Source organism: Protopterus annectens, chromosome 8.part0 (genome assembly GCF_019279795.1).
Source record: "Protopterus annectens isolate FY-2018-M chromosome 8.part0, PAN1.0, whole genome shotgun sequence".
NCBI lineage: Eukaryota > Metazoa > Chordata > Ceratodontiformes > Protopteridae > Protopterus > Protopterus annectens.
Window position 1 is genome coordinate 852,359,917 of NC_056741.1, and position 17,649 is coordinate 852,377,565.

General features: G+C 39.8%; 1 protein-coding gene across 1 annotated transcript in view; it reads left to right on the forward strand.

The window, feature by feature from the left end:
- Positions 1-17,649, forward strand: part of LOC122809108 (D(2) dopamine receptor A-like) — a 1,564,287-nt gene that overhangs the window by 1,165,769 nt on the left and 380,869 nt on the right. The window contains exon 3 of the mRNA XM_044080350.1: positions 3,659-3,768. Coding sequence (XP_043936285.1) covers positions 3,659-3,768 — 110 coding nt within the window. The remainder of the gene's footprint in view (positions 1-3,658; positions 3,769-17,649) is intronic.

A 17,649-nucleotide genomic window follows, 5' to 3' on the forward strand; every position in this document is an offset into this window, starting at 1 on the left:
CTTAATGACAGTGTCACATAGCATCTCACAGCAAATTGTTCTGTACACAGTCCTATGTTCCTGCCTACCTGGCTGGCTGGAAGCAGAGCTTTAGTGTAGCTTAATCCACTCCCATCACCTGTACTTTTGCTGTGCTACTTAGCAACTACTGTGGCAGATGACAACAGCTTAGTGATGGGAGTCGTCCTGTTCCAAGGTCATATGCGTGACTTCACATTGATCAACAAACAGTGTAAACTGCTGTCCTCCTCAGACATTAGCTTGATGGTACAGACAAGAGTACTCCTTTTTTTATGCTGATGACCTGAGCTTGATTCAGAAGCTTAGCTGGCTCAACCAACACCCTGTGTTGGTATCACGGACCATTGACCCATCACCTCAGCTCTTCAAGAGAAGAGCAAAAAAAGAATAGAAAAAAAAACAGACATTCCTTCTATTTGTACACCAGTCAAGTGGCCAGATGTACAACACACTCCCCTTCCTGTCCACCTGTTCAGTTCCCATTTCTCTGTCCTGCCTCCTCCATTTTATTAAAATAAATAATAATAATAATAATAATCATGTCTTCTTATTATAAACTGTAGGAAACTGCTTGCTACAAATTTAGCAAAGAGATGCTACACTTTATTTATACACTGCCTGCACGGTTACAGTTGTTTGTTTTTTTTACTTTTAAACTGTGGCAAACTGCTTGCTACAATGTAGCAAGCAGTTGCTATAGTTTAGACCACAAAAACAAAAAGACAGAAAGCTGACCATCTAAAAACACTTTATTACACAAAGATACAGTAGCAAAGCTTGATTATTTTATGCATTGATAAAGAGTCTGTTGACTTGAAAGCTTTGCTACCATGTCTTTGTGCAATAAAGTATTTTAGATGGTCAGATTTCTGTCTTTTTGTTTTTGGGATTACATATTTTTGCTGTTTGAATCCATTTAGTTGCCTGGTGAAGCTGTTGCTGATAGTTTAGACCATACACAGAGTGCTACAGCACCCAGGTTTGATCACAAATGCAATACTGGCTTTTAAAAATTGGTATTGAATTAGAGATTTGGATTGGCTGATCACACCCCAACACTTCATGCCTGGGGCAGTTGCCCCTCTTACCCTGCCCTAGCTATGCTAATGGCTTGATTAATAGCATGGATAATGGGGCTGAACTGGAGTAAAACAGAAGCCTGGAATTGTCACTGGCTATCTCTTCCTTCTCAGGGGATGGGCTGAGTTATGGCATTTCCTGGTAGTCCACTTTATTAAACCTATGCTACTTATAAACAAAGGAATTCCATCTAGGTCCAAGGAAGTCATTGCTCTACTGTATTCAGGATTCACCAGACCTATTATTGAGTGCAGTGCCCCCTTTGGTATGTACCTAACCAGGCATATCCAACAATTGGAATGTTCACAGAGGTTCCTCACTAAGAGAATACAGGGCATAAGTAAAATGTCCTATGCAGACCACCTCAAGGCACTATCTCTGTATTGTATCTCTTACAGGCTGTTGACGGAAGATCTATACCTGACATACAAGGCATTGTTAGACCCCACTCTGATGGACCTCCTGCATATCCTCAAAACAAACAGCACCAGAATTACCCATTCTAAAGACTTAAACCTTGCCCGTGATATAAATAGGAAATGCTGGAGAGACAGGTATGCATCCTAGAGAATACCCCTTCTCTGGAAAAGTCTCTCCATCCATTTGAAGCTGAGTTTCTCCCTAACCCAACTCAAGTGTAACTTGGGCAATTGGATGGAGAACAGGAAATTCATCCCTGGCTTGGTACCTATGTCTGTAATGGACACAGGCAGTGTGTAAGTGGTTCATCTCCCAGGATCCTGCTTGTAAATGTTTCACCTCCTAAGCCTCTGTTTACACTTATCAAAGGTTCCAGAACTTGTCAGAGATTTGGGATGCATTGCTAGGCTTAAAAAGGCCTTTGTGGTCATTAGCCTAGTAAACACCTATGAACCTATGAACCTATGAGCTTACAGTAGGCAGGCATTCTCCTATGAAGCATTGGCAGGTGACGCAAATAAGACTTGTGCATTGAAACATGTATATGCATGCTCTCTGTTAGAACATCACATGTTGATAACATTGTCATTCATAACATCTGCCCTAAAACAGTGAAATGGAAATCTATTGAAATGCAGTTACAACAAAGATGAAAAGATTGCACAGTGTGTGTGTGTGTGTGTGTGTGTGTGTGTGTGTGTGTGTGTGTGTGTGTGTGTGTGTGTGTGTGTGTGCGTGTGATTGTGCAAGATCGTGATACAACTGGGTTTGGGGTTTTACCACAAACACCTCCATGCTCAACAAAGGACCCCAAGCAGTTCCAAAATGTAACTTTATTCAAATTAAAACAATAAGTTAAACATTTTTATTCTTTACATTCAAAAAAGGAGCTTCATCAGAACTAATACTACCATGCAACTTAGCTCATTAAATAATCAAAAGCAGTCATGTGATATTAATTAGATAATTACTTTTTCCAACTGATAATTACAAACATTCCACAAAATTTGTACATAAATATTTAATAAATAACCTATAAATATTACAATTTAAAACCTATACAACTAATAATTATGCAAACTAACAACCTAACAAGCTAACCAACTTAAAATATCAATATCCCCTGATTAATCTTAAAAACGTATTTATTGTATATTTCATCTAAGGACAAAATTAAGAAGAAGAATGTTTACGTTTTAGCACTGAGTTAATAGAACAAGAATCATTTAATCCTGGGGTACTTAGTGCATTTAAATGTAATTATGACATCAACTCATTTTTGTCTAAATTTTCTTTCATACTTTTGACTATTTAATTCGCTAAGTTGCATGGTTGTATTAGTCCTGATGAAGTTCCTTTTATGAATATAAGGAATGAAAGCACTTAACTTATTGTTTTAATTTGAATAAAGTCATATTTTGGAGCTGCTTGGGGTCCATGGTCGAGCATGGAGGTACTTGTGGTTATTCAGTTCATTTAAAGGTGTTTTGTAAGGTTTCATGGTGTGTGGATTTGGGGTTTTACCCATTCACAGCCATTGTGTGATCTCAGAGCTGGTATATATGATTAGCTATGGGTGAGGGGGGTGCAGCCCTGACATAGAGAGTGCAGGAGGGCTTGCCACCCTGCAGAAATGTGTATAATCAAGGGTTTGAGTGTCATTGTTATGGCACTCTGATATTGTTCCATTTCACTGTTTTAAGGTCAATTCTATGAACATTTGACATTCTAACATAGACCAGCATGCATCCCCCCATTGGTGTTAATGTATGAAAGTGCTGGGGAAGGGGAGGAACTAGAGGGTAAGGCATAATCATAAAAGGCCTGATCTAGCAACATGATGGTATTGGGGGAGGGGGGGCAATGCATAGTCTTTGCTCCTTCAGAAGATAAAAATTATAGTGGGCAACCAATAAATCCCCAAAGACTTGAAGTCAATACAGGGAAATTACAGAATTCTGAAGCAATCAAGCCTAATTTTGAGCACGTAAACCATTGCTTAAAAACCAATCTCAGTTATCCAGCATAGCAAAAAATGTGATGTTTTTGATACAACCTACTTACACAGAAAGATATACAGCAGTCTGTGCAGGATTCTATGTACTGAACAATTTTTTCCTTTTGTCTTTCTGTATAGGTGGTGGGGGAATGGAGATTCAGCATGATTCACTGTGACATATTTGTTACTCTGGATGTGATGATGTGCACGGCCAGCATTCTTAATCTCTGTGCCATCAGCATTGATAGGTGAGTATGATTGTTACTTAATCCACATGTGCCTTAACTGTGCTGTATATACTTATGATTGTTACTTGATCCACATGTGCCTTAACTGCGCTCTGTATACTATGTACATTATGAATAAAAAGGAAAATTTGAAATAAGAACCCATAATGCCACTAGACACTAAACCAATTATTCAAACTGTTATTTCTATGAATAACATTTTGTGAATGTATACTCTTTTCCATGCTGTAATGTATAGGCATGTTTTTGTTTTCTTCATTTACTTATCTTTCTGGGGTTAGACTGAAATTGGTCTTTTGTGATCACAGCTCTACCCCAGTTAACAAAAATAAAATAATATAAAGCCCTGTCCAAATCAAATATTTACCTGCCTTTGAAGATGTAATATGACCAAAAATGTTTAGTTTAAGGGAAGGCGCCTGCAATAAACCTTTAACTCTTTTATATTAATTCATTTATGTTACATCCTAAAAATTAGTGGAATGTTTGCATTCAAATGTTGCAATTATATTGATTCAAAATGCCACATTTAACATGTATTAACAGTAAGCTTTATTTAGCATTTTATGTAGCAACTGTGCATTTAAATGTTCATTTCAGCCCCATTTTGTAGAAAAGCATTAGTTGTGGCATGGTCTAACTGGGTACATCATACTTCAATCATCAAAGACTTGGGCAGCCATCACAATAAATCTTAGTGTTAAACTAAGAGTAATGGACCAGGAAATGGAAGGAGTTGGTATAACTTTTTTAAAACTTGTGTGCTATCTAACTTAAGGATCACGTGCATAATATAAGACCTGTTAGTAACAGCCTGCCTTTCATTGCTGGAACCTGTGTTCTGAGAGACTGCTTTTAAATCTATCTGGAAATATACAGAGCTAAGTATATATTTTTTTGGTTTTTAGAGTTTGTGCTGTTAATTCTTGCTTATAGTATTTCAGATCTCTGCTGAAAGTGTTTTCCCCACCTCCCCCTATTTTCTGCTATGTCTTCAGTTGGTATAACTGTTTTTTTACAGCTTGTGTGTTATCTAACTCAAGGATCACTTGCATAAAATTAGACCTGTTAGTAACAGCCTGTATTTCATTGCTGGAACCTGTGTTCTGAGAGACTGCTTTTCAATCTATCTGGAAATATACAGAGCTAAGTATATATGTTTTGGTTTTAGAGTTTGTACTGTTAACTGTTGCTTATAATTTTTCAGATCTCTGCTGAAAGTGTTTCCCCACCTCCCCCTATTTTCTGCTGTGTCTTCAGTTGGTATAACTGTTTTTTACAGCTTGTGTGTTATCTAGTTCAAGGATCACTTGCATAAAATTAGACCTGTTGGTAACAGCCTGCATTTCATTGCTGGAACCTGTGTTCTGAGAGACTGCTTTTCAATTTGTCTGGAAATATACAGAACTAAGTATATTTTTTTGGTTTTAGAGTTTGTACTGTTAATTGTTGCTTATAGTTTTTCAGATCTCTGCTGAAAGTGTTTTCCCCACCTCCCCTTATTTTCTGCTGTGTCTTCAGTTGGTATAACTGTTTTTTACAGCTTGTGTGTTATCTAACTCAAGGATCACTTGCATAAAATTAGACCTGTTAGTAACAGCCTGCATTTCATTGCTGGAACCTGTGTTCTGAGAGACTGCTTTTCAATCTATCTGGAAATATACAGAGCTGAGTATTTTTTTTTTGGTTTTAGAGTTTGTACTGTTAATTGTTGCTTATAGTTTTTCAGATCTCTGCTGAAAGTGTTTTCCCCACCTCCCCTATTTTCTGCTGTGTCTTCAGTTGGTATAACTGTTTTTTTACAGCTTGTGTGTTATCTAACTCAAGGATCACTTGCATAAAATTAGACCTGTTAGTAACAGCCTGTATTTCATTGCTGGAACCTATGTTTTGAGAGACTGCTTTTCAATCTATCTCGAAATATACAGAGCTAAGTATATTTTTTGTTTTTTAGAGTTTGTACTGTTAATTGCTGCTTATAGATTTTCAGATCTCTGCTGAAAGTGTCCCACGCACCCTTCCTATTTCTGGCTCGTAGTTTAAATTTGGTGGCTTTTGCAGTTGCCCACCCCACTGTAGATTTGATCTGGGAGGGTCTATATTAGAACATCGAAGTTTCACAACTTTGAATGCTCTAATATTGACCCCTATTCAGCGAACACTGAAAATAGAAAAGCTTCAGAACACCGAATTTCTTCTTAGGGAAGGAATTCAGTTGGCAATTCCTGTGGCTTAGCTATGTTCAGCACTGTGGTGGAAAGTTACGGGTCGGGATCAGGTAAGTGTGCGATTGTGTGGACGTGAGGGTTAGGGTTGGGTAGGTGAGTTAGGGTGCGGGTGAGGTGAGTGTGCGATAGTGACGGACCTTAGGGTTAGGGTTTGGGTTAAGGTAAGTGGATAGCTAGTGGTGTGTGTACAGTTTAGTGTAGGGTTAGATGTAGGATTTTAGGTGTATGTGTGTGGATTGCTGTTTTTTTGGTGTGTTTGTGTTGTGTGTATGTGTGTCAGAACAGCAAATTTTTTCCCTGGGAAAAAATATGCTGTTCTGCATGTTCGATATTGTCAGCGTTCACTGAATAGGGGTCGATATTAGAACATTCAACGTTTTAAAAAGTCAATGCCCTAATATAGACCCGATCTGGGACACTCCCCCAGTCCCATTTCTTTACCACATTCTACCTATAAACTCTTTCTGCACTTGCTTTTAGTCCTTTTTAATTTAATTGCATTTTTTAAACTGCGTTTGGTCTAATATTGCTACGTATGCAGGTATGCTAGCTTGCACTGCATATGAATTGTTTTTACTGCGGTTTTAGCTACCTTTACTTTTCTGTAAAAAAAAAAAAATAGTGTAAGCCTGTTTTCTACCTTTCCTGTAACTAGTGTAGTCCAGATAGAGATTTGCTGTATCCAGGACTGTATGTAAGCTTCTTTGCCCCCCTCCAGGCCTTTCTGTGTTGGAGGGAAGCCTTCTAGCTTATCAGTGGGAATGGTAAGCACTATGTAACCTGTCTACCACATAAGGAGTGGTTCTGGCCCAGAAATTGTAGTTATTGGCCGTTTGGCAATCTTTTCCATCTCTCTCAACTTTCTGATTTGAAAACCTGCATTTGCACTTGTTTCTGTCCTATAACTCATCTAGTGCAGATACAGATTCTTAGTTTTAGCACTTAAATTTGCTTATTCGTGCTCAGCACTTGTTCAGAACTTGTAAGCACTAAATAACGTACTAATTACTATAGCACTTAACCTTCCTTATTACCTAGAGGAAAACAGTTTGTGTACTTACTTTTCTCAGTTGCTTAGAGAAAAACAGCTCTTGTACTCACTTTCCTCACTTATCTAGAGGAAAATTGTTTTTTATTCAGGCACGTCCAAGGGTCAGCTCCCAGTGTTCTCTCCTGTCTATCTGATGAATCTGGGCATCTTGAGGCAATGTAGAAATTGCCTCATGTACACAGACAACCCTCTTCTCCTATCACCCAACACTACAACCTGTGAGAGATGCACTTATCTAGCCAAACTGGAGATAAAGCTCTCTCCAACCAAGACTGAACTTGACAGTCAAGAGGAGAAGGTAAACATTTGCACCACAACACACTCATCACATAGTCTCACTAAATCTACACCACCAAAATCCACACATAGTAACACAAAAACATTTGCGGAGGTCTCAATAATAATCTGTCTAAGCAATAGAGACCTCCAAAGCAGAAACATAAGCAACCTCCATCCCCCAACACAACCCAAATGACACATAGCCTACAGACTCAGTGTGCCACTCAACCACAGTCAATAAGGCAAAACAACGTACCCAACACACTAGTCATAGGTGACTCTATAGTCAGGCACACTGATGTCCCACTCACCAGGCTAAACAAGGAGAAGGTTACTGTCAGCTGCCTGTCGGGTGCCAGGATCCACCACATAACCCACGCACTCAGGTCACTCCACAACAAGTACAAATATGACTCTGTCACTGTCCATGCTGGTGTGAATGACCTGAGACATACCTCCCTGGACTACATGAAAAGAGACAGAAGAAGTCTCCAATCTTGTAGCCCAGGCAGGTATGACCCTAGCCTTGAGTAGTATTCTGCCATCGCCCAGAATGATACCGCAGTACAAGGACAAAATGATTGACTTCAACAATCGGCTAAGCTTCTGGTGTCATTCTAAGGGGATCCAGTATCTGTCTGCTTGGGATGACATGGTTGAAAGACCACAATGCTTTGCCAGAGATGGCCTGCACCTGTCGCCACTGGGATTCCGGATACTGGCTAAGGCTCTTGCTGCCCCTATATTGCCTTTTTTAGGCAAGGTTCAAATGACAAATTCACCACCGTAACAAGAACAGACAAGCAAAAACTGAGGGTAATGCTCCTCAATTCTAGAAGTCTAAATCTCAAAATGCACTCACTCGAGGCACTCCTTAAAATGGAGAACATTGATATCTTTGCAGTGACTGAGACCTGGTTCAAGGCTCCAGATAGCACCCCTGCACTACCAAGCTATAACTCATACCACACTTTTCAGCCATGTAACCTGGACTGAAACACCAAAGACGGAGGTGTGTCCATATTCATTAAGGATATCCACACCTCCAGGCTAGTTGCTCAGCATAATGCATCCGAGGTTATCCAAGTGCAACTAACTCTGGGCAAAACTGCAATCCAAATTGTAGCTTGCTACAGATCCCCCACCATGCCCCAGGATTCCCACTCCTCTTTTCTTGATGTACTGGAAAATATTAGTGTTCAACCAAACACCCTAATAATGGGCGACTTCAACTACCCCACCATTAACTGGGAAAACTGCTCGTTTACCAACTCCTTAGCTCAACGCTTTCTGGAATTCATAAACTCCAATGCCCTGTATCAACTTATCCACACCCCCACCAGGGTCAACAATATCCTAGACCTAGTCATTACCAACATGAGTGAACAGTGTTCCACACCTGAAGTTAACTCCTCGTTGGTCCAATCCGACCATAAGCTAATCACCCTTGATATCAACATCCCGCCCCCACACCCCATTAAGGAAACCATGGTAAAAAATTTCTCCAAAGCCAACTTCATGCTTCTTAAGACAGAAGTGCTGAACTTCATGACACCCATGCAGATGGACAATACATTTACAACTGCTGAATCCTACACAAATGCACTCTATAAGCACTTACACGAGTGCATGGATCATGCTATCCCAAACAGAACCAAGATGCTATCCTCCAAAAAAGGAAGCCAATCTGGTGGTCCTCTGCCATAAACAAACTGTACAACAGAAGGAAGAAACTGTTGCAAAAGAGAGTAAAATCCCATGAGTGGAGGAGCTCCCCGGTCAGCCTCAGTAAGAAGCTGAGATCCCTTATAAGATTCTCCAAAGCTAGCTACGAAAACAAAATCACCACTAATTCTAAGGACAGCCACAAAGCATTCTACAGCTATGTCAAGAATCTCGATGGCAACACCCAGATCTGCTCTGAGTAACAGCACAACGACACGAAAATTACAGAACCAACTGATATTGACAACATCCTGGCAGATATGTTCAGTGCTAACTTTACCCCTCCCTCACCCCCTAAAGGGCCCATATCTATACAAGAAGAATGCAGAGTCCCTGTAATCACAACTACGCAGGTAAAAGCTGCACTCTCTAAATCCAAAAACACAGCATCCATGGGACTGGACAACATCCCAGGCTGCGTTTTACACGAACTTCAGAAAGAACTGACTCCCCACCTAAGCACCATGTTAAATAATAGCCTCGCATCAGGCTTTCTGCCCACTGAATGGTGCACAGCAACAGTTATCCCACTCCACAAAGGGCGAGCCACCTCTGATCCCAGGAACTATTGCCCTGTTAGCCTGACGAGCCTGGTCTGCAAGGCCATGGAACTTATAATGATGGAACTCATAAACAAAGACATTGGTAACCTCCAAACTCTGGATCCCACCCAGTTCGGGTTTGTGAAAGGCAGATCATGCCTCCTGAACCTGATCAACTTCTTTGAGGCAGTCACCAAAGCCGTAGATGAGGGTAAGGTGGTTCACACAGCCTATCTTGACCTCATCGATGCTTTCGGCACCATCCCCCATTCTGGAATTATAGCTAAACTCACTAAACTAGGTATAAACCCCTATGTCACAAGATGGGTTGCCAACTGGCTCACTGACAGAACCCACACTGTAAAAGTTGCAGACTCCAAATCTGACCTCAAACCAGTGACAAGTGGAGTACCACAGGGTTCAGTCCTGGGACCTCTCCTGTTTGGTATCTACTTCTCTGAAGTACAGGCTAACACAAAAGGCCTCTGGCTAATGAAGTTTGCAGATGGCTGCAAATTAGGAGCCATAGTCAAGTCCCCAAATGATGTTGACATCCTGTAGAAGGGCCTCACTGAGACAGATGCCTGGTGTCAGAGCCATGGCCTCAAGCTCAATGCCAAAAAGTACAGTGTCATCTCCTTTGGTAAAAACTCTGTACCCATGAACTGCCACATAGGCAGCAATCTACTTAACACTGAATGTGTGATAAGAGACCTTGGGACCCAGGTGGACAGTAGTTTCTCCTTTGATAGGCACATCGCCACAGAAGTCAGGAAGTCCTTCTACGTGGTACACAACATCATAAAAGGATTCTCATCCAGAAAAAAGAGGTCATTGTTCCCCTCTACTCGACACTCATTAGACCCATTATAGAGTACAATGCCCCTTTTGGAATGTACCTCACAAGACATCTGCAGCAGCTGGAAAGACCACAGAGGTACCTCACAGAGAAGATTACTGGCCTCAAACAAATGCCCTACACTGACCATCTCAAAAAACTCCAGCTTTACTCCATATTGCCTATTCCGAGGTGATCTCTGCCTAACATATAAAGCTAAGTCAAACCCAGAGCTGTTGGACATGCTACACCTAAAGAAATCCCAGTCCATCCGAGCTACACGCTCTAGAGACCTAAACCTTGTCATCACAATAAACAGGACGTGTTGGAGGGATAGATTCCTGTCCCAGAGACTTCCCATACTCTGGAACAGACTACCCATCTATGTCAAGCAAAGTAATTCATTATCACTCTTCAAGAAAAATCTTGATGAGTTGATGGGAAATAGGAAATACACCCCGGGGATCACTTCTGTGTCTCTGCTCAACAGTGGCACAGGAAAATAACTTTCTTGGGTGGCGTAAGCCAGGGAACCTTGTTGGCTAGGCTTACATTGGCCCTTGAGCCGATAGCCTAGTACCTACCTATGAACCTATGAACTAGTTGATTATGGTTAAATCTGTATCGTCAGTTCTTTTCCTACTGACAAGGGTGCCGCTAGGAATACTCTTTGTACTCTACTAAGTACAGTTTTTTAGACATTACTTAAAGAAGACATAGCTTTTTCAGGTCATACTTTGTCCACAACTGTCTAAATTATACCTCCAATAAGAATTACATAGGTTGATAAAATATATTTAAATTATTTTACAAGGAAAGTGATGCAAACATTCGTTAAGTGCTAGGGGGTAACATGTCAATTTTTTAACTGCCAGGTGGGTTTTAGGGGGGCAGAAATAGCAAACAAATACAAAATTATATTCTCTGGCTACATCCCTGGCTGCAGATATGGACTTAAACTTCAAAATGTTAAGAAGAAGCAAAATGCAAATATATTCATTCAGAAAATGATACAAAAACAGTCTGAGGAGATTAAAAATGGAGGGCCTAGTTTACAAAGCTTTGACAACACAAATTGTTTTTAAGGCATTGACTGATGTGTGGTTCTCCCCCTGCTGGTGGTGTTCATAAAAGCTTGGTGTATACTGTAAAAAGATTATGCTTGGTGAATTACATAGTCCGAAATGTAGATTAACATAAAGGTACCTGCATGATGTCTCAGCCCTGATGGTGACAGAATGTTTTTAGTTTACAGGCCTGTATAGAAATTCACACTGAGGAGAAAAAGCTGCCAACCAGGAGCATATTAAAACTTCTTTGATTACATAGTACTGCTGATTATAACTGATTCAGTAGAAAAGAAACACTCCCTGCCAACCTGTAAACGTTCCCTCGTTCACAAAGCAAGCCAGTTAAAAATACAGTTGCATCAGTGGGCTGTTTATCCATCTCCAGTTGGGATATCACACATGTTCAACACTTGTAAATTCTGTATATTTTGGTACCCTACCTTTCACTCCTTAGCTGAAGTCCACCTTTGCAGTATTTGCTTAAACTGCTTCTTGAAACTGTGCTAGCTATTCTACTCCAACTGCATTGTCTAATAATCCTTCCAGCTTGCCTTCATACTTTGTTGGTAGCTCCAATAGTTTACTTTTATCTTACTGTAATTTATTTGTGTGTTATCTGAATAACCCCACTGGGCACATACCCTCTTTTCAATGGGAATCTGGACTGGTTAAGTGACTTGTTCAGAGTAACACAGGATATGCAAACAGAGGCTGAGGGAATCAAACTCATGACCACAGGAAGAAGTTATCTGGCAGGTCACATTTCTAGTGACCTGTTCCATATTCACTTGCTTTCCATGTAGGACAGACTAGCACAGTTGTAACGTGCTTCCCAGCCCACCTTGTAGGTCATGATTAATATCATCCTACACTCTTCCAAATCAGTGATTACGATACTGTCTTTCTGGCTGCTGTTGCTGTCCACAAGCTGCCAGAAATGATCACACATCACCATCCATGCACAACAGAACATGACTTACATGATCTCTGGCTTCTATCAGTTCAAGTTAACAATGATTTCTGTTTGCAAGTGAGTAATTATGCAAGTAAATTGCTTGCAATATCTTAAGTGTCTGCATGTGGTCATGTCACAGTTTGTCTCTCTTTATATTCAGCTGCTTTGTGTGATATTCTCTAGAGCTGTGCAAAGATCTTAATTATGTTACATTGATTTACATATCTTCTAAACAATTTACTTCTGAGATGTGCACCTAATTGCACCTTTTCCTGTACTTGACATTTCCGTCTTCTGAACAAGTATACAGTTTATCATTGAAAATTTCCATGAACAGGAAATGTGACAGAACTAATATGAAGTTGTTCTGTTTAATCAATGTATATATATATATATATATATATATATATATATATATATATATATATATATGTATATGTATATATATATATATATAAAATGTATATGTCTGTGTGTATTATTTAAATGGTAGATATTTTAATATTTTAAAGCTGGCTCTGATAAAAAGTAATTGTCATGTTTGCTTGAAATTTGATAGCAACATACTAATCCACTAAGATGGAAAGCTACTGTGTACCTCAGCTCAAAGTATGTGCATGCCATATTCAGTTTTCATAGAATGCCTTCAGACTGTATTAGCTTACACATAGAGACAGTAAGAAGTTAGTTTGATAGATAGCTGTCACTCGTCCTATATTATGATTCAAGATGAACAGGCGGGGTAGTTTGTTTAGGTCTACTTCAAAGGATCTAAATTTCAGAACATTGAACCTCTGATCATTGAAGACCACTGGATCGAACTTCCAAAGTTCTGAAATATCGAGCCTTACAAAAAAAAAAAACTAAAATGTTGCAAAACTTCTGCTTTCACATTTTTACAGGGCGGCTGCACACACACACACACCTAGCTACTTAAATATACCAATTCCGAGACTGCACTACAGTGAAGAGAACGGTAAAGTTCCTGTTCCGCACTGTATGGTGATCTCCATCATTGGTGAACAATCTGTTTTAGGAGTTTCAGGAATCTTTTCAGGAACAGGCATATTTGCTGGAATGTCCTCTGGAAATGGAACACTGGATAACAAGAGTCTTTCCATAGAGAATTCTTCACAGGCAAGATGCTGCAATACAGGCTTGGACACCGGTACTAAATGTTTTCGATTCTACCTAAATTCTACTTCTTATTATTCTACAATGTACAATCTCAGCTCTGGACATACACTTTTCATGACTCCAATCTGATCAAAACCTTTAGATGTCTCCCCTTCTCGTAATGGATTAAGTGGTTTGCCTGACTTATCATAATAGGACTTCTGGGACAAAAGCTTAAATGAGTTGATCTCTCTTGTTCATAGGTTCATAGGTTCATAGGTTGATACTAGGCTATCTGCCCTAGGGCATTTACAAGCCTAGCCAGAGTGTGTTTGGCTTTCGCAACCCTTCTTAGATTAGTTGACTGTGCCTCTGTTTAGTAGTTCACAGAAGATAGCCCATTTAAGGTTAGTTTACCGTGCCTCTGTCTAGCAGTGACACAGAAGAGATCCCAGGGATAAATTTACGATCTCCCATCCAAACATTAAGATTCTTCTTGACGAGGGTTCTTAGCACAGGTAACCAACAGATTGCTACTAATTGGTAGTGTGGTTCTGGTTTGTCTCGACAAAAGCCTTTGTACAGGTGAACCAAGATGTTTATCACAAGGAATGTTTCTGAGATTCAGGAGATTCAGAAAAACATCACTATTGTCTGTTTTGACTTCTCTAATAACTGTTTCACACTTTGAACTGCACGTTCTGCTAAACCATTTGATTGTGGGTACTCAGGGCTACTTGTAAACTGAATAAAGTTTCACTCTTCAGCAAATCTCTTGAACTGCTAGCTTGTAAACTGCGTACCATTGTCAGAAATAACTGTGCAAACTACCGTGGACTGCAAAATGATACTTCAACTTAACATTGACAGTACTGGATGCTAGATTAGGAAGTAGGTCAATCTTGAACCAGTTTGAATAAGAGTCTACTAACACCAGGTAATGTTGACCATTCCATTTGAAAATGTCTGTAGCTACTGTCAACCAAGGTGATTCAGGAATCTGGTTTAGCTGAAGTGGTTCTTTCTGCTGACGTGGCGTAGTACTTTTACATACAGAACAAGATGAAAGTACTCTCTCAATATGCTTTGACAGAGAAGGTCAAAACACTAGTTCTCTCGCCCTTCTTTTGGTAGAATCTGTGCCTGGGTGGTCATTATGCAAGATGGTAATATACTGTTGTTACAAGGATTTTGGAACAATCACTTTTGGACTTTTCATGATGATACCATTGTCTGACAAAATCTCGTCTCTGTACGGAAAATAAGGTCGCACTTCTACTGGTAAACAAGATTGCTTTGAAGGCCATCCTCGACTGATAAAGTGGTTGAGCTTCTGAAGTATTGGATCTGAGGTTTTTGTGTAGACAAGATTGAAATTATACTTTTGCAATTTCACCATCATGCATTGCAATGAAATTATACTTTTGCAATTTCAACATCATGCATTGCAATCTGGCAGGAGCTGTATGCATAGGCTTTCTCAAAATAGTTACTAGAGGTCGATGATCTTTATCGATTTGAATTGGGCAGTCATTAATAAAATCATGGAACTTCGACATGCAAACACAATTGCCAAAAGTTCTTTCTTAATCTGTGTATATTGCATCTCAGTTTGGGTTAAAGTTCTGATTGCATACGCTACTGGTCTATCCTCTTGAAGAATGACTGCACCAAGACTAAACTTTGAAGCATCACAAGAAAGAGTTACTGGTTTGTGAACATCATACTATCGGAAAGTTGATGGACTGGCAGTTCTCAGTTTTGGGACGTTAAATGCTCTTTGGTGTTGTTCTGACTAGGACCAGAATACATCTTTGCATGTCAGATCTCTGCGCAGTGCTGAAAGTTGGCTCAAGTCTGGAATGAACTTGCCTAAATATTTAACCAAGCCAATAAAACATTGTAAGGCTTGAACATTGTCTGGAGCTGGCATCATAGCCGGCCTTAGGCATAGGCCAACAAGGCAGACGCCTAGGGCACCACTCTAGCAGGGGCTATTTCCAGTAATCTTGATGGTATAGGTAGACCAGAATGGGGGCACAAGGTGGTGTTGGGGGCACTGTGGAGACCTTTTGCCTAGGACAACAGTTGACCCAAAGGCCGGTCCTGGCTGGCATCTCAAGAATTACTGTTTGCTTGGAAAGATCTGGTCACAAGCCTGAGCTGGTAAACCAATGACCAGCATAAGTAACTTCTCATAGCCTGACTTTGCACTTCTGAAAATTCAGCTTAAGATTCACTTCATGTGATATTTCCAGAACTTTCTTGAGGTTTCTGTCATGCTTGCTTCACCATTACCTCTTACTAGAATATCATCTACTATAATAGCACACGGATAAGCAGAAAAAAATTGTTCCATGGCATGCTGGAAGACTTCACTGGCAGAATTTATCTCAAATAGCATTGTCAAAAATCTGTACCTGCCAAAAGGAGTACTGAAAGTGTTTAGCAATGAGGATTTTCAGTCAAGCAAAATTTATCAAAATTAACTCTTTGCATCCAAAACAGAAAAAAAACAGTGGCATTTGGCATAAGAGCAGTGACTTCTTTTACTGTACACATTGGATGATAAGGTCATTTCAGTGCTTTGTTCAAATCTCTTGGAGCAATACATATTCTGATATCATTTGAGCTTTTCTTATGAGGTACCACTGTGGAAGATACCCATTAAGTCAGTTCATCAACTGGACAAATCAGACCTTGCTACACCATTTTATCTAGCTCAGCTTTAACTCTGCTCTGCATAGCTACTGGAACTTTCCAGACTGGTCTGACAACTGGTCTGACTTCAGGGTCTAACTTCATGGAGTACACAACTGGAAGTTTGCGTAATTTGTCTTCAAAAAGACCAGCACAGGTAGAGAAAATAGACTGGGCAAAATTAGAACAGTGGTCTTTTAAGCTTACATGGTGGACTTTCTCATTAAATGAAAGCAGTCTCATTTTCAAACTGTCTCTGAGGCCTAATAATGACTACATGTGCCTTTTGACTACGTAAAATTGGAAGTCATATCTGTTTCCAGCAGAGAAACATGAAAGCACTACTGAACCTTCAGTTTGAATTTGTTCACCACCATAAACAGCAAGCTTTGCACACTTTGCCAAATCAAGCTTCTCACCAGCACATACTCTAGCAAATGTTTCTGCTGACATAATATTGCACTTCAAACCTGTCAACTTTGAGCTCTATGGGTCTTCCATTTCTCAGAATAGTACAAAATACTTCATTTTTTGCTCATAAATCTACTGATTTGACTGTTTCATTAAGCACAGACACACCATCAACATAAAAAGTAGGGTCACATCTTTCTAATTGATAAACTTGTCTCTTTGAATGTTCTCTTTTAATAAAAGAATGTGCCTGTTTAGATTTATAAAATATTTGGAAATAATTCCACTTTTTACATCTATGGCATTGCTGACCAAAAGCTAAGCACTTTTTTTCTTTTAGACATATGATTACCATCACAATTATGACAGTTGACTGAGGCTAGGTGAGGGCACATGCTTTGAGTTTGCTGACTCACCTTTGCGCTTCACTGAGACTGTGTGTGCTCTAGGAATTTGCTAGAAAGCTACAGGGTTTACCAGGGGTTGCTGCAGGTCCTTCAACACTCCCATGTGCTGCATACTATCAACATTAGCACTAGAAGATACTGGAAGCCTGCATTTCTCATTTGTAAGCATATTTGTGTACTCTTCTGTGAGCTCATATCGCTGACAAATCTTAATGGCCTTATTCAAAGTTAAATCACTGTCTCGATGCAAAATGTTTCTCACAGCATCATCCTTTATACCACACATGTCTGTCTTTTATCAGGTCATCCGTTAAATCACCAAATCTGCACATTTTAGCTTTGTTTCTCAAGTCAGCTATATTGGCTGCAAGAGTTTCCCCAGGCGTTTGATCCCTTGTGTAAAATAAGTGCCTTTCCATTGTAATATTCATTTGGGGAGTTACACATTTCTCTAAATTTACGTTTTAAGCACTCGGGGACGTTCCTTGATTTAGCCAGTACCACTATATGGCAGTGCAAATACAAGTGCTACAGGGGGCACATTTAGAAAGAAATGAGC